This window comes from Perissodus microlepis, chromosome 16, assembly GCF_051167445.1.
Source record: "Perissodus microlepis isolate ML-2025 ecotype Zambia chromosome 16, ASM5116744v1, whole genome shotgun sequence".
Classification (NCBI taxonomy): Eukaryota; Metazoa; Chordata; class Actinopteri; order Cichliformes; family Cichlidae; genus Perissodus; species Perissodus microlepis.
The window spans coordinates 13,269,970-13,292,275 of record NC_140476.1 but is presented as its reverse complement, the minus strand read 5'-3'; the positions used below and the strand labels follow the sequence as shown (position 1 = coordinate 13,292,275).

Here is a 22,306-nt window from a genome sequence, read left to right as displayed (position 1 = left end):
ACACGTACCCGGGTATTTTTGAAAACGCAGATTTTTCTATGCGTTTGCACCTTTCGTCCACACTTAAACGGCGTTTTCGGTCACTGAAAACGGAGATTTTTAAAAACTCCGGCCAGGATGGATATTTTTGAAAACTCAGTTTTTGCATTTAGTGTGGACGAGAAAAACGGAGAAAACGGAGAAAACGCAGTGTCAAAGGTGTGCGCATTTTTTGACGTCACACTGTGCGCCACGTTATTGTTTCGGTGAAATTAATTTCTACAATACTGTTACTGTTAATTGTACTCTCTGCAGTGTTTAAATGCTTACATATACACACACAGTTACTGTCCCTCCACACATACGACTCGGTTCTGCTTCTATGCCCCATCCCTGTTTACTATTTCCCACCGAGGCTTCTAGACTTCTGATTGGCCAACATTTCTGCACGGTTAGGAATATATCGCCACCCGTTGCTTTGGCATGTTCCTAGCAGCGTTTTCCTTCATTTCTTCATTTAATTTTTTTAAAACGAAAACGGAAAATCTCCGTTTTCAAAAATACCCATGTACGTGTGGACGTAGCCTTAATTCTACATTGCCATAGATGGTGGTCGAAGTTTAGGGAGAGAGTCAAAGTCAGCAAACTTCACAGATTTTTTGCTGTCAGATTTTACTGGTATTACTGGGTACAGTTTTTATGTCACACTGGCCACTGACACATTAAAATTAAATGATACAGTGAAAAAGTGAAATCACATTAAACAGACACAGTTAGTGTAAAGTAGGTAATCTTTATTCCTTTACGAACTCCTGAATATACAGTAAATGAACAAGGAAGGAAATGAAGTAATAATCTTAAACTTATTATATAATTATACTTAATTATAGTAATATTAGCTAACCCTTGACCCGTATTTAGAAATATGACAGGCATTGCCATTTCTTTTCTTTCATAAGAAAACTTTTATTAAATGATAATAATGGGTTGCGACAGATTTCTGCCAATTTCTTTTGCATTTGCACTTAACATAACAAAATTACATGCTGAGTGTCTTCTGTCACCAAAAGTTATGGATGTCAATAGTAATAAGTGTTTAAAATGTAAGAAAAATAAGTAAGAATATCTCTAAATACATTAGACAGAACTTCTACAGTAGTTGCAGCTTCACTCAGTAAGTAGTCTTCACATTTGCCTTTTGATAAATGTTATATTACAGTAAGTATATTGCTTCCCAGCAGGTATTTACCAAACAACAATGAAGCGGTCCAATGACCTCCCCCCAAGAGTAGTCAAAAATCCCAACTAAGTTGCTTACAAAAAATACTCGATATACGCATTTTCAAAACAAAAAAAAACAAAACACATAATATATCAATATCAGAAATGAGCAGCTTCAAAATGAAAGCAAAGCAAAACAAAGGCATACAGTGATTACATGTTTCCTAAGGGAATATTCATGAAAGTGCACAAAAACCTTTGTTGTTTATACTTCATACTAACATCATTCAGTGATCATTACTCAAAAAAAAAGAAAAAAAAAAAGAATACAACTTAAATTCCTTTTGGTTGTGATGCTAAATAATATTTCAGTTTGCATTGTGGCTATAATCCTTTTAAAATTTAGAAAAACAGTTACACTGACCAATACCTTGTCTTAAATCCTTAATTCACATATGCTTCTATTTTATTAAGGAGCTCAGATGCCTTGTTCAGTGCCAGCATTTCATTCTCTGATCTGAATTGTCCGTTCGGTATGTGGGGATATGGATGGCAGTTGGGATATTGAGTCCTTTTGGGATCCACTCCGAGTGTCTGCAGGTTTTTCACAATCTCAGGCAGATCTCTCAGTTGGAGGCTGTAGCGGGAAACTTGTGCAGCAGTGGCTGAAATTGAGCTGCTGTTGGGGCGTTGTCCATTTCTTTTATAGCATGCTGCTATGAGAGACTTTTCTACTGCTTGATGGACCTTAAACAGACACCACTCTGTGCTCCCTCCACCAGTGTCTTTGTGAGCTGCATTGAGATCGCAGCGAGCCTGTCTACACCAGCGCCTGGCCTCTTCTCTGTCTGGCCTTGGGACATTTTCATTGTGGGTCCAGAAGTTGTAGGAATGGAAACCTCTATAGCCTCTAGAGAACCTCTCTCGACTATTTCTGTGGGACCTGGCCTCCTGATTCCACTGTTGATAGAAGCCTCTGCAATTTGTGTTTCTGCTTGAAAAGGTTGAGCCTGCAGCTTTGCCTTTGCTAAGCTCATCAATTCGATTCTGTAAATATTTGAATGCCTCATTGGCGAGAGACTGGCAATCTGGATTTTTGTCAGGGTGCCACCTCAGGTACAGTCTCTTGATGGCTTTGTGCCTCTCCTCCTCACGAAGCCTCCAGATCTCTGCCAAACATTTATCAATTTCCCTTTTAGCTTCCTCAACAGAGGCTGGTAAAGAATTTGTTGATGATTCAGAAGAATGTGGCACAGCTCCTGTCAGTGGTTCCAGCTCCATGCAAGTGTTTTCTTCTGTTTTTACCTTCTTTTCTCGTTTAAACTGAAACAGATCAACACAGCTGACTTCAGTGGGCTCATCTTCTCCAATATCTACTTTGTATCTCCATGAATATGGTCCATTGTGACCAGGCAGTTCTTCAACAATAACTGCATAAATGTACTTGTCATCAATGCTGTAGCCAACATATTCCCCCTCTTCAAAGTTGTTGAGGACATTCATGTCCAAACAATCATGCCATTCTTCTGGGATCTCTGTCCCAGGGGCTGCTGGACTAAAAGAGGAACTTTCAGTTTCAGCACTGTCACGAATCTGATTTTTAGCCAGAGTTTTCCGAACATCTTGCAGATCATCACACATGAGGAGTTGTCCCAGCACTGGAAGATGAACCAATGCAATTCTGTTTCCTAGAAGAACATTAAGCTCTTTTGTCAGTGTCATGATGACTTCATTTATTACCTTGACAGCCATGTCATCATTGTGCTTTAAGTAAAAGGTGCATCCTTGTTGCCCTCGTTCCACAGATACATCAGTTTCTTCATCAGTTTTGGGAAGTGGTTGTTTATCGAGCCAGAGAGCTGTTTCCAACGTTTTGCAGCAGATAATCTGTATACTGCCAAAAGTCTGCTCACATGTGTTAGAAGCATCTTCTTGTGTTATTTTGCCTTGAGAATTCTCTCTAATAAGACAAATTAATCCATATTTAAAGGCTCCTGAGGAGAGATGTTTATCAAACCATCCACTAAATTCACAGCCAGTCCCAAGTTCACAAAGCTGCATCTTTGATTCCACAACTCTTTCCTCTGTGAACTCAGACAGCATCTTTGGCTGAAATTTCTGAGGCAGCAGTTGCAACAGCTGATGATGCATGTATTTGTCGTTGCCCAAATAACATTCACTGAGTTTCTCAAGCAGCAGGAACTTGTTCTCCAGCGCTTCTTCCAACCTTTTGGTCTCAAACACTGTGTCGTTGTAGCAGAGTGTGGACGATGGGTATAATTTACCATCTACTGCAGGAAGATACAGAGTCTCAACATTTTCAAGAAGCTTCTGGTTTCCCTGAGCACTGATTAACTTAAACAACTGCTCAACAGCTCGTTTCACAGTTGTCAGCTGGTTTGAATGTAGTTTCTGTTTATCACAGGAATCAGCGTAAACTGCTGCCAAAACATTACAATATTGCTCTGCAGTAGCTTCGTTCTTCACACCAATTTTCTGAAAGAACGGTGCATACATTGCATCTTTTGGAGTAATCTTGTACAGATATGGTCTGAAGTCCAGATCATAGGAGAGCGACAGACACACGTCATCAGGCCTCATAAGTTTTGTGTCTTTTTCAACCAACACAACAGGAAGACCAGCCAGCTGGTTTCCTTCAAATCTTTTTGCTTGCAGGTAAGCGTACGAACTTCTGAACACTTTAGCTCGTGTTTTGATCAGCTGGTCAGTTTCACATGGTGACTGACAGATGTTTCTTATGTTACTGGCTACACAGTTTGGAGGTGGTTCTTCATGAGCTCCTGCATTTTTTATCATTTTCTGAAGATTTTGCGACATAAATGGCAGGTCTATAATTGGCATTGAGGTCCAAATCAAACCTTGATGCTCTGGATTTTTGTCAATCAAGGAGCGTCTAATTTTAACAGTAGTTCCTTCAGCAGCAAATGGTTGGTGGTAGATGGACAGTTCTTTTTGAATAATCACTGGAAAAATGAATTCGATGTCGGCAATGCTTTCCAGCAACCTTTCACTGTTGTCTTTGGCATCACATGCTTTACTCAAGGCTTCCCTGAAAAGTAATGATGATTTTAATTTCAGGTCTTCAATTCTTCCTTTTCCTTTTGCTTCTGATGCCAGCTGGTACGCGAAATTTATTATCTCATCGTTTGACACAACATGCTTCATTCCAAGTTTTCTGACCAGCTGTTTTGCTTTTTCTGTTGTGTAGTCACCTCCTTCACACAGCTCAGTCCAAAATCTGTCAGGTACAAATTTCTCCTGGGGTAACATTTGTTTGTACAGCCCCACACTCTCATCAAAGTAGTATGATGCAGGCTCCAGTCTACCTTGAGAACTGCGAATCAGTTTCACTGTCTTCAGTGAGGAGATGATAGTTTTCTTGTCCTCTGAAGAGTAACGTAGTGACAGCAACAGTTTGAGGCTGTGAAGAATCTGTGTCTCTGTGAGTTGGTGCACAACAGGTAGAATGAACTTCATGAAATACTCCAAATCATCCAGGACCTGAATGTTGAGTGTTTCTGACAGTGTGCGGTTCTCAGAGTTGAACTTGAGAAAAATGCTGTCGGTGTTGGGCAGGTTGAACAAATCTGGAAATCGCACTGAATAAAAGCTGTTGAGAACATGAACCTTTTTAGGTCCATCAATCCTCACTCGTTCACCATGTGTTGTTTCAAATATTGGTAAGGATTTGAGCTTCCTCACATACTCTTGATTGTCTTTGGCCAATTGCAGGAACATCTGAAACTCCTTCATATCATTATTTGAAAGGTGGGAAAACTCTGGGTGATTAATGTTGTACACTTGATCCAACACTGAGCTTTGATCATCTACATCGAGAAGCTCATGCTGTAGACATGAACGTACCTCTCGGTCCATCTCAGAGAAGAAAACATGATCAAAACTCATAAAACCAAGTTTAAAGAGGATGCCTGATATGTCTTTGTGTTTCTGTGAGGCAAACACAACACTTGAAATGTGTTTCATTGTTTGCAGCAAGTGCTTGTTGTTCAACCTTGGACACACAACAGGTAAAATGTAGCAGTCACTGAAGAGTTTCCCCACATCACTTAGTGTCAGACTTGACTCGTTATCTCTAGAGGTTGGTAGTTTAATTTCACTTGTTATGAACATCCAAAGTGATTTCAGCCACTTTAACATTTTCTCATTTGGGACATGAAGACCACAGAGTGGATCAACTTCACAGTTCTTAAGAAGATGCTGAATTAATGGTTTCAGATATTTTTCTGAGCAGGGTAGTGTCATTTTTTGGATTAGTTTTAAACTTTGAAGAAGTTTAATGTGGTCTTTGTTTGTCTGATAGTCTGCAAATTTGTTCTCGTAGTGAAAGAAGAGATCTTCATATCTTGATATCCACTTGAGTGACTGGGAGTTGAAAACTGTCAATACTTTATCTTTTGTGAGAAGAAGCGGAAGCCGTTCGAGCAAACTGGCATTGTCCTGGGTGACCTTTTCTGAGAATAAATCTTTTAAACAAAATCTCAAGAGCTCTGAACATTTTTTCTCATCTTTGATCAAAGTGGCACTTATGGGTAAAGGTAAATCCTCATCTGTTTGGGTTGGATCATTGAGAGGTTTTGCTCGTAGAAAAGTCTGCACAGTGGAGGGACTGACCTCTTTCACTTCAACCCCAGCAGATCTGAAACTTGTCCAAATCCTCTGCATGTTTGTGGAATAAGGAACCAGCTTCATTCCAAGATCTTCCAAAATGTTGTTCAGCTCGAGATTTCCTGAAGTTGTCAGATAAAGTGACTCAGTAGAGTCTGTTTCGCTGACATTACACCAGTCAAATGAGAATTCTTTAATTTTTGTATCTGCAATTTTCCGTGTTGAGCTCTTCATCACAGGGATTACATCAAGGCCTTTTTCTTTCAGTGATCTGTATACTCCATGTATCATTTCATGCCAGTCTGGGAAAACATCCTTGGACACAGTTGGCCAAAAACACAAGTATTCTGTACTGAAACATGAGTCAGTACTTGCAACTGAAACTTTCTTGACTGCAATGCTGCGCCTGATGTAATGCAGGAGATCTGCATACAGTGGTGCAATGACGTTCTGTTTCAAAATCTCATTCCAGTTTGATTTCTTACTCTTCCCATCTTCTTTCCAAAGGCTTCTCCTGGCAGAATCAACCTCAAAGTTTCCATTTACATGTACTGGCAGTCCAGTTTTCCCTGGCAAAGGAAGTGAACAAAAGGCTTCTCCTTTAAATTCCATGATGAGGTATCCTCTTGTGTTCACACGTGCAGCTAATGATGCTTGGGGTATTTTGTCTGATAGTTTTAATTCGCAGCTGTCTTTGAAGGAGCCAAATTGTTCTGCAACAATCCACTTACTTTGTCTTTTATCTGAGGTGGAAATTGTGGTTTCATAGAAAGTCTTTTGTGTTGCTAATTTGTCTGATTGCAGTGCATTTTGTAGATGTTTTACAAAAGCATCTTTCTCGTCCCGACTTTTCTGTGGCAGATTTTTTTCAACCTCAAAGATGGTTTTAAGTCCTCCTGAATAGTCACTGATTTCATGGACTTTGATTTTGCAGATGTTTTTCAGAAAGAGAATTAGTCCTTCAGGATCTTCAGACAGGGCAGAGCACAGTTCTTTCATGTCGCGGTCAGTGACTCCTTGCTGTGATATTTTGGAGGTATTTGCATTTGTACCCATTCTCAGAGGTAATCTGAACATGGTGCCCTCTTTAAGAGAAAATTTGTCTGGAAGAAAGGATTTGTAGACATCTACGTACATTTCTTTGAAAGTGTCAGCTAGTTTATAGCCAATGCCATATCGTTGGTTATTTGAGTGATTTTCAATGTATTTTTGATTGGGGTCAGAAATGCAAAGTACTTCATCTCCTGTAAGGATCGAAGGACAGTCAGTCAGATGGTAAACAGAGTTGAATCCAACTCCGTACTTGCCTATCTTCCCTGGGGTGCTGTGCTTTCCTCCCTCTCCCAGCTGTTGAATTCCCTTAATGTCAGCATCAGAAAACACTTTGTTGTTGAACACACAAAGTGCTGGACCCTGGAGATTGTTCCATTTCTTCCCAAATGTTTTTTGTTTTCCATGTTGTCTTTTGTCCCAGATGAAGTGAATTTCTGTTGCTTCTGCATCATCAGCATTTTGGATAAGCTCTTTAAGGATATCCTTCTTTGATGGATAGGCTGAAATTATGTTTTTAATACGAACAGTCAGCTGTTCCTGCTGTTCAAACTCAAAAGCTAATGGTGACATATCATCAACCATGTGGTTTTCCAGAGAATGATGCCTTGTTGTTTTGATTCCAAGGTGGCGAGCCATAGCTCGTGGGATATTCTCGTGACATAATGTGACACCTGAAGTGAGTGGCATCCATGGGCTGTCATTGTAAAATAGCTCACTAGCAAACTGCAAAACTCCACGCTCATTGGGTATCAGACAGTCATCCATGATTTTGACTTTGGCCTCAAATATCCCTTTGTTTAAAATTGTGAAGACAACTGAGATATCACTCTTTGGTAGGGGCTTGTTTCCATGTTGAGCTTTTAATTCTTGCACCACAGTTAGAAACTGAGTGGTCGTGAATTGTTTTTCAACACCTATACATTTCCAGAGGTTCCTGAAACTTGTGAAGGCAGCTGGAAGTACGTGGAGATAGGGCTTTGCTTCAAATTGCCCGTTCTCAGCTACACGATCAACATTCACAAATGTATCGCCAATGAGGATGAATGGAAATGAACTTGCTTGTTGTGAAATGTAAGTGGCATTTCCAGAGTCACAGATCCACTGATCCAGACATGTATAGCACTCAAATGCTATTTTATAAAGCATGGATCTGTCAATGGAGTGTGCTTGTTTGCTTCCTTCATGCAGCTGCTGGAGCACCACCTCTGGCTTCGGAGAGCTGTTCACGCCCAAGATCTTTAGGACTGGATCACTGTGGTGTATTTTCAAATTACTATTATCCAGCACTGGTTGTGTCATGTTAACGAGAAGGGAGCATTTGTCACTAAAAACATCAGTGGGCCTTTTAAGTGTTACGTTTCCTTCCATTTTTGCATCACCAGGTGAATATGCTGGAAGAAATGCAGTTGTCCTCAGTGTTTTCCAGTGGTGAGACTCTATATCATAAATGTGATTTTTCATCAGTTCAAAAAAGCACCTCAAATGCACAAATGCTTTCTTTTTGTCAATGCTCCAGGTTTTATTAATCGTGCCTGCTTTCTCTGTGATGTCTTCCAATGGGAGATGGTCATTTACCATACCAAGTTCCAACAAACGCTGAATCCTTTTTGCAGATCTGAAGTCATTTTCAGATCCATCAAGCAAGCGTCCCTCTTTTGGTTCAAAAAGACAGGCCACTTTCCCTGTAGGATCCACAAGTTTCCTGACATGTTGGAGCTGTCCACCCTTTGTGGGTATGCATGGATAGCAGAGCAGCAGATTGTCAATTTCTTTGATATGAAGGTCAATAGCATGCAGCACAAGGGTATCTCTACTCTTTGAGTCCATTGTAGTTAGGTTACTGAACACTGCTTCTCTGTAGAACTTCTCCCAGTTCCAGGTCCTGTTTTGTAAAACCTTTTCAAGGCCAGCCTGTTTGAAGCTATTTCTCAGCCAAAGTGGAAGAGAAACAACATGATTGGGTCCTTTTGCATATTTCTTGCAAACTTGCACTGCAAGGTCACCAATCTTTTCATCATTTTCAATGCTCTCATGAAGAAATATGGCATTATTCATTGAGAACCATTGTTCTCCATCACTAAAGAGCTCTGGACCAACAGAGTCATCAACAATGGTTGAGTAAAGTGCATCCACTAAAGGCTTGAAAGTTTCACTCACTTTCTCTCTATCAGGCAAAAAGGTGTGATAACAGTAACTCACCAGCTGCTTATTTTCTGACATTTTCTTTAGTGCCTTGAGTACAGTAACATATGCTGTCACTACTGGATCCTGAAGGAGAGCTTTGTTCCAGTCATTTTTCACTCCAGTTTCCCACAGACCTTTTCGGTTGCTTGTCACCGCAAATGTGCCATTTACATTGACAGGAAGACCCGTGTGAATGGGAAGAGGAAGGAAGCAAAAGGCCTGTCCAACAAGATCTGTTTGTAATGTGGTGAATTTTCCAGTTTCTGGATGATTTTGCAAGGGCACAGCAATCCCTCCAATGGGCAAAGAGAAACTGGCCTGCTTGTTTTTGTGAATGGCCATTTTAAAGGACTCATCTGTCCCAAAGCAGTTGTACAGGAGCCAGAACTGAAGTTTAGTTTCATTAGACTGCTGACTGGATATTTGGATAATTCTGACTGTGCAAGATTCAATTAGTCCTTTGCATTTACCATCAACTTTCATCAGTGATTTCTCAGCATGACGTTGCTTGGACACACTGGTGTCATCAGGAATCTCCATTGCACTCACAGTAGTTTTGGACACAGAGAAGATGGTCTCTATTTCATTTTCTCTTGGTGGAGTTGATCCATTGTGTGGGATATTTTGGAGGGATAATGTAATGATGTTCTTTAAGAAAAGCAGATGGGTTTGTGAATTCTTAGAAAAGAGATGTTGAAAATCAAGGATATTGGGATTTTGATACACATTTGTGCTTATTTCTGATTTGACAGCTTCTTCTTCACTTCGGAAAGGTAGTTTGATCAGAGTGCCTGGATAGGGTTCAGGAGGACTTTTTCTGGTAAAATTACAGTCAAAAATGTTTTCATATGATCCAAACTGACCAGGAAAACAATGAAAGAGTTGCTGTTGACAGAGATCCAGCTTGATTCCAGGATTTGTTTTGTGTTTAATATGTTTTGTGAGATGAGTAACATTTGGATCAAGTATGAGAAGAGTGTTGCCACTAAGGATGGAGGGGACATCTGTCACATGATACACAGTGTTGAATCCAAGTCCAAACTTTCCAATTTTTTCCACTTTGTTTTCCTTCGAGGCTGAGCCAACTCTGACAATATTTTTCCAATCCTCTGCTGTGAACTGCTCATTATTAAAAGCCCAAAGACAAGGTCCCTGACAAAGAGCCATGTCAGGGTCAATCAGGCTTTCAGGGGCATCTCTGTGTACTCTGAAATCTACCAAGAACTTGCAAACATCTGCCCCAGCATCCTCTGCATTCTGGATGAGCTCTTTGAAGATGTCACTGTGTTCATCGTACTCTTTAAGAATGTTTTTTATTCTCATTGTTATTGGTTCAGATTGTCCACACTGCTCTATTCCTATCTCCTCTGGATCAAGGATGTGGGTACTGAGAAAACGAATTTCCAGCCATTCAGCCGCTGCTTTTGGGATTTCCTCATGTATGACATAAATTTCCTCTTCTCTGCAGTTTAGTTCTTTTAGTCCATTTTTGCTTACATCACAGAAAAGAGCTGTTGATCGTGGTTTAAGGGTAAATTTTCCTCCCTCAGCAATGACTGGCACTGGGATGTCATCCTCAACTGTTTTCTTCTCTTTCCAGAGCCAGTTGAGAATTTCTATTGACACTTTGACCTCTGAGGAACTTGCAAATGGCGGTTGTCTTGCTTCAACAGTTTGCTGGACAGAGTACAGAATGCCCAAAATGTCTTCATTGGAAAGTACTGTTCTCAGGCCAAACTTCTGGAACAATGTTCTGTATGGCAAAAATTCACTTGGCACCTTCCCAATGTAAGAACTCAGATCTAGATTATTTGGGTATTCAAGAACCAGATCCTGGGGTGCAACAAACTCGTTCTGGGCCCATAGCCAACATGTCTCATTGTCCATCATTGTAACAAATACAGAGACATTGTCTTGCATGTGTTTGTAAATGCTGTGCAGCTGTCTTTTGAAGTCTACATCTGTGTCAGGATTAGCCATTTCCAGTGCTTTTGATTTCAAGACTGACAGATTTTCAATCACTTTTTCAGGTGGTGGTAAGTCTTTGAGACCAAGTCTGTTGCTAACTCTGTCACTGAGCTTCCCTGTTAGTGGCATTACATGTCCAACAATGTCCTTATACACAGAATGTCTTATTTCATTTGGGCAAAACAAACAATACTTCTGAGATTTATCACTGAATTGTTTCTCACTTCCAGGTTGCTCACATGGGATCCATTTAAGCATTTTGAGGCAATGAAGTTGTTTGTGAGAAAACTTTGTCAGTAGATCATTACTTTCCACCATTTCCAGGAGAACCTGAGCTCTTCTCAGAGCCTCAGTTTGTGAGTTCATGCATAGTTTGTCAGTCAGGGTGGCAGCATGTAGCAAATGTTCAGGTGAGACATCTATCTCTTTATTCAGTAATCCGATTTCTGTTAAGCTTTCCAGCATCTGCAGTGAATGAGTGTATGAAGGCGGTGGAAAGAAGTCTGACTCAAAGATGACTTTAAAAGTCTGAATTCTTGGATCAAAAAAGTCAGATGCCTTTTTCAGCTGTCCATTCACCTCAATGAAGCTCAAGTCCTTACAGCTACATTTCAGGGATTCGTTTTGTGAGAAAAGCACCTTACCATGCTGTAAAATCCAAGTCATTGTTTTGTTAGCGTCGTCACTGCTGCAAGCGCCTTTCCTTATGCTGTCAACAAGAACATTGGCTGCTTCGGCGGTGTCCAAGAGATGAACTTTGAGCAGCTGTAACAGTCTGCGGTCAGTCTCAGTAGAACACTGGATTATGGAATCAGGCATAGGGAGCTCTGTTGGTACTGTTAGGCCTGAGATCAGAAGCACAGCTTGTTTCGATTGAACTGCAACACTGAATCCTTTCATGGTTTGAAACAAAGGCAACTTCAAGAGAAAATCTTTCTCTGCTTTTGAGAGAGAATCCAGATAAGAGAGATAATCTTTCAGTTCTTCTCGTGCTGTGTAAGAGGCGGATTTGAGTTCTGTGACAAGATGTTGGAAATCTAAATTCATCAGGACCTTCAAAACACTCCTTGGAGATGGGCACAGCACATACGAGTCAAGGTCTACATGCTTGAGCCACTCATTTCCTCTCACCACTGTGCCACCAACTTTGTTCACCAGCTGAGCTATTCGGTCTGGCAAATTCAGCTGTTTACTTTTCTGAAAGATCAGAGTTGTGTTCTGCTGTAGTTTTGCGACTGATACAGTCTGACTGCCAGACAGAGGACTAACTGGTATTAGAGGTATGTCAGTGAAAGGACTTAACTCATTAAAATGACTGTTGAGAAAGCTCCAGAATTCTTGAAACCAGTCTGAAGGTGGATGCTGACTGTTGTTGTTGTCCCATGTAACAAGGTTTTTCCCTGTCTGCTTCCAGTCTGGTGGCAAATATCGTCTTGCATATTCAGCCAAATGAGATGCATCAATGTTGGTGACCTTGAAGAAATCTGAAGAGCAGATTAAAAAGATTTTTTTTTTAAAGTTAAGAATAAATGTGTGTGCTAAAATGTGTAGCTGTGTACAAATGACTCTGCATTGTTTAAAATTACTTTCACTTACTTCTTCTGGCCAGTTCTTTCAGATTTGCACTGCAGGCTGGAGTCAGATCATGTGGGATGAAGAAGGGTTTACAGAATGGCAGCAAGACTCTATAAAAAAGTGCAATGGATTCTGTCAATCAAACTGTTAGGAGTTCATTCAGTATAGAAACATTCCTGAACCTTCCAAATATTCAGTTACAATCAATATGTGAATAACACATAAAAATGGCAACTTTAGTCATAATAAATATAACATTTATTTTAAATATTGATAGATGTATGGAAACCCTACCTTGGACATTCATGGCTGTCAATCAAAGCAGTGTCTTCCTCTTTGTATGTGAAATATCTGAAAGAGCCATCACTGAGTGGAAGGAGGTGAAGACCCTCAAGTTCTTTGTATTGTTCATCACCTAAAATGTACTCCAAAAGACTGAGTTTGTCGTCTTTGGTGATGTTATCCACACCGGTCCTGTGGAGAATGGCCCTGAGGAATGCTGGAGTCACATGTTTTAGGGTAGTAGGGTTTGGGTAGGCCTCATTTATAGCCCTTGCAACACTAGCTGGTAAAGTGACAAGATTTTCTCCACATGACACTAAAGCCCTTTTAATGGCAGACAATATGTTGGTGCTTGTTGGGCCATTGCAGGGGAAAACAGCTTCTGATGGAGAGATAAACTGTCTTTCATCTTTAGCAAGAGAGAGGATGGCCACGTTCTGTCTGAATAAGTGATGAAAAACATCCAGAGTGAGAGCATGCCATTTTTCTTTGTGTTGTATCTGAGTGAGATCTGGCCACAGAGTGTACACAGAGGAAACAGGGAGGATAGATTTTTGGGCAAGTTTAATGGCATCTTGAATGATCTTGATGTATGCTTGTGGAAACACCTTCTTCATCAGCATTTCATTCCACAAAGCATGTTCATCATGTCTCTGGTCTTCCTCTTGCCATTTGATGTGTCTTCTATTGTCTGTGAGGCCAAAGCATGCATTGACATAAACTGGGAGTCCTGTCTTATTGGATTCATTGTTTGGAAGGGGGAGAAAGCAGCTCAGTCTGCTCTGGCTACAGTCTCTCTTCTCACCACAGGGGAATGCCAGGTCAACTTGAGGTAAAAAGCTCAACTTCTTTGTAAGCAAATCAAGATCTTCTGCAACGCCCTCTTTCATGGTACATGTTGTCAGAAGCCACTTTGTCTCTTTTTGGTCTTTTGAACTCACAGTTACAACTTTGAACCTTGTTAGACCCTCAGTGACTGACTCCTCTTCTGACTCTAAAACACCATCTGTGGGGACTGAGGATTTCACTTGAAGTCTGGTGTTAACAGCTCCATCTTCACTAATATGTAACAAGGACACAGAGGTGACATTTTTCAAGAAGAGGAGGCTCAAATCTGCATCTGCAATGAAGCTATCAAAAAGCTCAACCACTTTATCTGAGTCATACAGATTATCAGAAATCTCTGATGCTTCATTGCGTAAAGGAAATCTAAAAATTGTCCCATTGAAGTGCTGATCCTCCATGACAACTGTTGACCATCCATGTTCACACACATGTGAGACTATATCTCTAAATGGTTGAAACTGATCACGCATATTCAGCAGAACTTCTTGGTCTTCAGCATCATCCAAAGACCACAGAAACCCTCCATTTCTTTCTCCAAATACTTTTTCTTGGGGATCCATCATGCCAAGATGGCCTGAACTGAATATACTTGGCACATCTGTGGACAAAGTAAAGATATGCTACTGTCAATTGTTTATTTAAAAAAAAACAAACATTACTCTTATCAAGTGTGATAACTATACGTAGTTTCACCTGTTATGTGGTAAACAGAGTTGAAGCCGATTCCAAACCTCCCGACTTTGTTCGGGTCGTCACGCTTGACACTTCTTCCAGCCATCTGAATTCCTCCCCAGTCGTCCTCAGTGAATGCGGCATTGTTGTAGGCATAGAGAGCAGGACCTTCGTAAAAATAAAACATTCTCATGGCTTTGTGATAATACATAAAAAAAGAAAAAGAAAGACTGAAAAAAAGAGTGACCCCCCCCAACAATCTATTTCCCTTATTGTCTATTTTTGTTCTTTTTAACATTTTTTCATGTAAAAGTAAAAGAAACGTTAGAAACATATGTTTTAGAGAAAAGGTTTTTTATTTATTGTTAATCAATAAGTACCTTGAAATTTTCCCAGTTCTTCAGTCCAAAGGCTTTCAGTCCCATAGCTTCGCTCATCATGGATGAAAACCACTTTTGTGGCTTGAGCATCATCTGCATTTTGAATCAGTTCCTGATTGACCAACAAAACCAACTATTAACAGAAGACAGCCAATGGAAGCTAGTAGGGCTGCAAAAATTCATCAAGTAATTTAATTCTAAAAAACATTCTCGACACAAACTCTTCTATGCTGTGTTTAACGCACGGCTCTGTAGCGCGCTCATTTGCCAAACAACGTAAAGCTTTTCAAAAACACTGATAACACAATAGCAGCAGTGATGTTGATGTTGGCACAGTTTAATGTGGAGCCAGAGTCTGTTTACACAGAGCAAAGAGTCAGAGCCATTACCAAGAACGGTGAGGTCAGGATGAGCGTCCAAAACAGCAGGGCTGTTCCTGTAATTACCATTAAAACCTTTACCGGAAAAAAGCTCCTGGGAGTTTAGTCTGACACCAGACTGGTAAAAATCATCATTTAATTTCATAAAAGCGATACCTTCAGCAAACAGGGGTGAGGCTAAAGGGGGAGATGGGGTGTACCTGACCTGAGGGTTTTTAAACTTACCTTTTAATAATGTCAGAAAATCTTCCAACAAGACAGAGGAAAGGTACATTTTTATTCCTTAGTTTACTTTGTGATTGAGATTTTTATATATCTTTTGCATTTAAGAAACTGTTTTCTTTAAAAGCTAAAATTTCAATATAGATTTTATTTTATTTTATTTTATTTTTTTTTACAGATCTTGTATGCAGTTAAACTTTAAAACATTGCAGTATGTAAAATGGAAACCAATGCACTGCTGGTTCTTTCTCTTTTGATTATTTATTATTACTCATTAATAAGACAAAAATATTTCTTATCAATTACTCGAATAATCAATTGAATAATCGATAGATTACTTGATCCCTAAAATAATTGATAGCCGCACCCCTACAAGCAATTTTGCCTTACTTTAGCAGGAGAGGTGATGTGAACAATGGTTTTGTTCCAAGAAGTGTCCCATCTCTCCTGTGAACCAGCATACTAAACCCTGAAAGTGACTCGTTTAAATGGGATCTAGCCCTGCTTTAATTAGCCATTTAGGTTTCCTACTGTAACATCAAAATGTGTACAATAAAAAGATCCGTCTCAGTTTCTACTGTTAACATTTATTTGCTTCATCCATTTGCACATTGTTAATCAACTTTTTAATTAGAATTCTTTGCTCGCCAACATGCAATGAAAAACAAAAATCTTTTAAGCTTTATGACATAAATATTACTTGTGTCAGTTTAACTCGGCGGAAATACTGAAAACTAAACAGTTGTGGTTGAAAGTTTACATGGTCGTGAATGCCATGGTAATTTGGGACTTTCCTGATTTCTTTGAACTGTTCTTTTTCCTCGGTGGAATGATTGTACAGCATATATTTTGAATTATTTAAAAAACAAGAATTGGATGCACAAGGTTGAATTTATTTTAGATTTTCTCTAATCCACAGAAGGCCAAAATATAACATATAATATATATATTATATACATACAGTAACTTAAATCTTTTAAGTGCTACTGAAGGTTCTAGAGTGTCTTTTACAATGCCAAGGCCTATTAAATTCTTATCATCATTATTAAATCATGACTGACTACAACTGAAAGTTTACAGGATTTACATTTATTTCTTACAGACCTTGGTCTGTGAGAAGACCCAAAGACCCATTTTTGCCTCGCCCTGGACTTAGAGGGTGCTAACCAAGAAAAAAGCACCTGCTCCAAAATTGGCACCTTCTGCGCAACTAAAATTTGCAGCTTCCCACAAGGACAAGCCAAATACATTCAGGAGAAAAGTTTTATAGTCAGATGAAAACAAAGATTCTGGTATTTGGCCACAATGAAAAGCAGTGAAGCTGAGTCTTTCAAACCTAAGAACAGTGTGCCAGTTTGTCAAGCATGATGTCAATAGCATCATGCTTTGGGGCTGTTTTGCTGTGGTACTGGTACATTACACAAAGGGGATGGAATATTGAAAATTGACTACTTTAAAAATTCTTCAACTTTACATCCAATCAACAGTCAGACAGTTAAAATTTAAACACAATTGAGTGTTCTAACATGACAATGATCCTAAACGCACATCAAAACCGGTTTTGAGATGGATAAAGAAGGCTAACTTAATATATATCTTTGACCCTTGGTGGATTTGGGGAAATCCAAAATAAATCCAAACTTGTGCATACAATTCTTAGTTTTGAAAGAAAAATTTATCCTGACATTCATGCCCCTGTGTATGTAAACTTCTGAACACAACTGTATTCTATTAGTGTTGAATTGTACTGTATTATATTTTCACATTTTCTTCCAACATTAAAGCACACAAAAAAGGCAACTGAGTATGCAGAAGAACCCTAATGTACATGGTGCTTATGTGGTGCAAGTGGTGCAAAACCTCAGAAAAAACAGAATTATAGTAATGCTTGCAGTCAGTTTGCAGTTTACATCCATGTTTCCAATAATCCACTAATTTGATCCCTATCCAAGTCAAGCATCTAGGATAGAGAATGTTGTTTGCGGTACAGATCTTGAAGCTCAAAAAACATGTGCGCACGTTTGACCTGTAAAGCTGATTCCACACACAAGTTTATAGCTATGATAGCCAAAAGAGTTTTAAATATATTTGTTACTACAAAGAAACTGTATCCAAGCAGCAAAAAAGATCAAATAGTCAGACAATACTCACAAGGTACACATCCAGGATTAGTGTTGCAGTATTGAACAATGGCCAGAAAAGTGTTTTTTAAATATTATGTTACTGTAAACCAGAAATTTGACCCTTTAGATATAAAATATCATCATTTCCTAAAACGTATCCATTTGTGTGAAATTTGGTCAAAATTAGTTTATGAGTTCTTCACACTATGAAAGTTGGACACAAGGGCGTAGATTTGGTTTTGGCATTGGTGGGGACGGATGATTCAACCGCCGAACTCTGCCCTGTTTCTTTTTTTTTTTCCCTTTTTGTTTTTGCTTCTTAATAAAAAGAGGAGAAATATACTTGCCTACATATGCTATTCTACGTGCTTTTAAACCATTTAAAATCACAATTCATAGTTTTATATGTGAATTATATAATGTTAAATTACTATTAAACAAATGACTGACTAAGTATTTTAGGCTTTAGTTTACTTCAGCCATAATCCATATAAATCAGGTATCATACAAAAATAAAAATAGCTTCAAATCCAGTTATGACAATAAAAGAATATGACTTTAAGGACTTAACATCATTACTTCAGTTATAGTACACCAACATCTCTGATACATTAGCACTAAGGGAACACTGAATGACCTGGTGGTTTTTGTCCATAAAACTACTCATCTAAGATTACCACAAAGTAAAAGATCTCTCAGCAAAATTATGCAACAGTTTAGGCACAGTATTGCCCCTATCAAATCAGTGAGCTGGGATGTTTTACTCTAAACATGAGCTACTGTTACAGCAACAGACATGGACTACTGGTGACCCACACAACAACTCAATGTCCAATGTGTGAAGGAGCCAAACACATGCCTGCTCCTCTCGTTAACTGAGATAAACTGCTGGCATATTGGTTTTACATCTATACTGTCCAGTCTCTCCTGGTGGACATGGCATACAGCAGCATTGTTTAATCTCATTTGAGTCATTGTTAACCTTAGCCATCTTTTTAGTCTTCTGAGAGCACTGAAGCTTCTTTCAGCCTCAGTACATGTGTTTTATCCTCAGATTACAATTATTATTCTGTGCTTGATGTGCCTCATGTTTGGCCCTGGCTCTTCCCCTCCGACTGCACTAGGACATATTGCCACCTGATAAAATAACACATTGATTCGTGCCATATAAAAAGTGAGACATGTCAATTCAGATTCTTTGTCAAATATACACTAATGAAACAATTTACATCAGCAGCCTAACAACTGTCATGATAATAAATACTAGTTAATCTATAGCACCAAAACATCAGTCAGTCACCTGTGACCTCGCCTCTTCACCTCTGTCTGAGCTACAACATGGCAGAGCTGCCTCTGTCACCTGATAAATAACAGTGAGACATTCCAAATACATGCAGTCACACACGTGCTTCAAATACAGTAATGAACCAACAAGTCATCATCCAATTTCACCTGTGATCTTGTATCACAAATAGGACATACATGACAATAAGTGTAACTGTTGGCATGATGACATTGTATATAATTTGGATTATTTCTTTATCTTGTCAAGATCCATGTCATGATTGTAAATTGTTTAAGCTGTACATTACTTTGTTTGTTTTTTGTAGTCAACGGTTTGGTGCTTTTATTTTGAAAGTCAAGTTCGCTTACAAGTTGCGCTAGTTTCCTCTTTGGGTAGAACGAAGAAAAACACCTGTAAGCGCGCAGAAAGGATGGTTTTTTATTGAAAGACATGTTAAGTGGACTTTAACTACACACGGTTAAACGGTTAAAGGAAACCTCAGAAGAACGGCGGCTAATTCCCTTTTTGCAGCATGCAGCCAACGAGGTATTTATTTATTTATCGTGTTTGTTGTACAGTGTTTTTACTGCTGTGTCTTACGCTGAGTTTTATTTTGTTAATGCTGTATAGTTTTCACGGTGGCTTTGGAGAGAAGTCTTCAAATAAACCAGTGACAGAAAACCACTTGCGTCTGCCTGTGCTTCGAGGGAATTATAATAAGAATAAAATGTGGAGCTGCTTCAGTGTTTCTGTCAATTTGTGCAGATCTTGACTCATCAGTAATGTTTGTAGGGTGAGTGCATTTTTAAAACAATTTGTGCAAACTGCACTACAAGGTGGATATTTGCAAAATCATGACTACCTCATGATATTTTGTCTCAAAAATTAACCTATGAATATGTCAGTACCATTAGGATGAAATTATTGTGTCACCAACATTTTAATGTTAGACATATAATTTTAACAGCCTCTGTAAACTAATATCCTGGCTTGCTCAAAGCTGCCGTTTTCTCTGACAGTTTCAATCAAAATTAGAAATGCTGCTCTGAGACTGAGATAACTAATAGTGCTGCCTGTTGTGCAGTTTCCAAAACACGTTATTCATGGTTACATACAATTTTAGACTGATGTGGGCCAAAGCCTAGCAAAGCCTGTAACGTTATTATGACGGACACATTTTATGAGCTAATTTGGCTTTAAGCGACTTACAGGTTTCTTTGAAAAATACTTATATCCAGGTTCTTCCTTTTTGCTGCCAGCCTCCTCTCCTCCTCGCAGCGCAGGCTTGCCGCTGCTAAAACTAAACAGATCTCCCTGAAAGGCACAGGCAATCACATTCGCCATATTTGTCACATGAGGTAGGACTCCAATAGAGGACGTAATTTAACTCTTTCTGCACCGCTGGGTGAATGAGACGCTGACAGATCGTTTTTTTTTCTTTCTATCGGGTTTGATTTTCTTTACTCGAATAGATCAAATTATTGGTGGGGACAATTCAATAATCGCTGAATATTGGTGGGGACATGTCCCTTCCGTCCATGCCAAATCTACGCCCTTGGTTGGACAGAACCACGGTGACATTAGTCATTGAAGTCTGTTATGAGGCCACAATCGTAGTGTTTTTTTGCTGTCATTTGTCTTGTTATTTTTTGGAAACCGGGTGCACAATGGTGTATCTTAGTGTAAAAATAGTGTTTTATAATAACAAAGAGTTAGCCCGTTAGCACAGACTAGATAACCCTCCTTTGTGACAGTTTAAATGATCACATAATGATTTATTTAAAAGTTATTTACAAAATGGACTTAATGTTTTTTTTAATCAGCAAGGTACAAAATGTCAAAATAAGTAAGTGAGACAATTCAATCATTAGGAAAGCATTTACTGATCAGAGCCAAGGGACAGTTTTGAAACCGGATTTCTAAAGGACTGAAAATCCTTTTGCAACCCCATGAAGTACTTTAAGAAGTAACTGATGAAATGGGCTTTTGGCAAAACATTACACCAACCTTCAAAATTTGTCCGCCATCTGGATATCGACGTAGAATATCTTTCAAGTAGTCAATGAAGGGCGGTGCTGTGGCCCCGAAAGAAGTCCTATAAAAAAGCAACAGTATCAGCAGAGAAATTAAAAAGCACCGAGTTTGAATTTAATTTAAAACAAAGTGAGTCCTCCTGATACACTGATTATAGGAAAGAGCTAATATTAAACAAGCTTGTGTATTTTACTTGTATTCTTAGCCATAAAGTTCTCAACTTTCAATCAGATAACAGCTTGTGATGAAATCAGAAGATACTTTATGGGACAATAAATTTAAAAGGGGCAGGTACTTGATGTATTTTGGATGATAAAACGTTGAATACGAACTTTGCATTTAGTATGTAATTTTAGGGAACTGGTTACAAATTTTTGAACTCATTCATGGAGATGACTGAAGATGTGCACTCAAAGACTAATAAAAACATTTCATATAGTGATTCAAATAATTACACACTGAGCAGTAATTCAATTCAATAAATAATTTGACCTACAAGTAAAATGAGAAAATAACATTAGCGCCAAAAATCATATTAATATGTATCAGCACTTCCTACAGTACTATAGAGCCACACATTTTTTGCGTACAGTACTTCCTACAGAAATACTGTTCTGTATGCATAACAGTATTTCCTATTGTTTTATATACAGTAGGAAGAACTGTATACATAACATTAAAGTAAAATCAAAACAACTCACCGAGCTTTCTTCTTTGCTTTCAGACTCATTGTTCCAGGGTTGGTTCCTGTAAGAAATTCAGGGTATTGTGAGCAGAACAAAGTCATATAACATATCCTCCTGAGAACCAGCCTATTCGTTTATGTCCTCTGTAATAGACATTTGTTTTTTGGTCTATATCTTTTGACTTATTTGAGATATCCCACTAAGTCCTGATGTACTAAATAGAGGACATTCTGGGCTTTCTATTGATATCTCATGTGTTTGGGTGGCCTCTAAGAGGAAGGAAATATACACTATCACTGAATAGCAGCCAACTTCCTGTTAATCAGCTTGAATTTAAAAAATCAAATATCAGCTACCTACTCGCTGCACTGTTTTTAGATACTATGCAAACTAAACTATGAAGAGCCACACTTTGTACATATTTGTACATCCTTTAAGGAGTACATTATACTAAGTAGGTAACTGCAATACCAATGATATTAAAAGATTAAAATCATAGTACCTCGCTTATGAAAGTGAGTGGTCCCATCTGGTCCAGTTAAAGTAATGATCCTACGTCAGTCTGATTTATATAAAGGCTGCTGATGGCCAATCACAGCGTGGCACGTGGACTTCTGCTCAGGTTTTGTTTCATTTTCGCCCTTATTCTGTTAGAAACGGAAACAAAAACAGCCACATTCTTCAAATGTTCTGAGTGAAACGAAACTTTCAGAGCATCTCGTGAAACTCATTCAGTGCTTCCCAGTGAGGACAGTTGTCCCGCCGCTCG

At 38.9% G+C, this 22,306-nt stretch overlaps 2 protein-coding genes across 3 annotated transcripts in view; both read right to left on the bottom strand.

The window, feature by feature from the left end:
• The window catches only part of LOC146370510 (sacsin-like), a 55,124-nt gene extending 35,009 nt beyond the window's left edge, over nucleotides 1-20,115 (bottom strand). Inside the window, exon 1 of the mRNA XM_084908683.1 lies at nucleotides 20,027-20,115. The gene's annotated coding sequence lies outside the window, so the exon portion shown is untranslated. The remainder of the gene's footprint in view (nucleotides 1-20,026) is intronic.
• Nucleotides 753-22,266, bottom strand: LOC146370509 (sacsin-like). Of its 2 annotated transcripts, XM_084908687.1 has the most exons (8): nucleotides 22,040-22,266; nucleotides 21,553-21,598; nucleotides 20,825-20,912; nucleotides 14,808-14,919; nucleotides 14,449-14,595; nucleotides 12,922-14,353; nucleotides 12,649-12,737; nucleotides 753-12,536 (listed from the first exon to the last, which is right to left on the bottom strand). In XM_084908687.1, the coding sequence occupies exons 2-8, from the start codon at nucleotides 21,579-21,581 to the stop codon at nucleotides 1,645-1,647; spliced, it is 12,789 nt and encodes a 4,262-aa protein (XP_084764813.1). In that variant the 5' UTR covers nucleotides 21,582-21,598; nucleotides 22,040-22,266; the 3' UTR covers nucleotides 753-1,644. The 2 variants fall into 2 exon arrangements, with proteins under 2 accessions (XP_084764813.1, XP_084764812.1); XM_084908686.1 differs by lacking the exons at nucleotides 20,825-20,912; nucleotides 21,553-21,598; nucleotides 22,040-22,266 and adding an exon at nucleotides 20,027-20,805.
• Nucleotides 22,267-22,306: the final 40 nt, after the last annotated feature.

Coding starts and splice junctions, on each gene's coding strand:
- LOC146370509 (XM_084908686.1), bottom strand. CDS start 20,161: ATGGCGAATGTGATTGCCTGTGCCTTTCAGGGAGATCTGTTTAGTTTT. Junction 14,596..14,807: donor AGAACTGGGAAAATTTCAAG/GTACTTATTGAT, acceptor ATTTTTACGAAG/GTCCTGCTCTCTATGCCTAC. Junction 12,738..12,921: donor GACAGCCATGAATGTCCAAG/GTAGGGTTTCCA, acceptor ACTTTTTTATAG/AGTCTTGCTGCCATTCTGTA.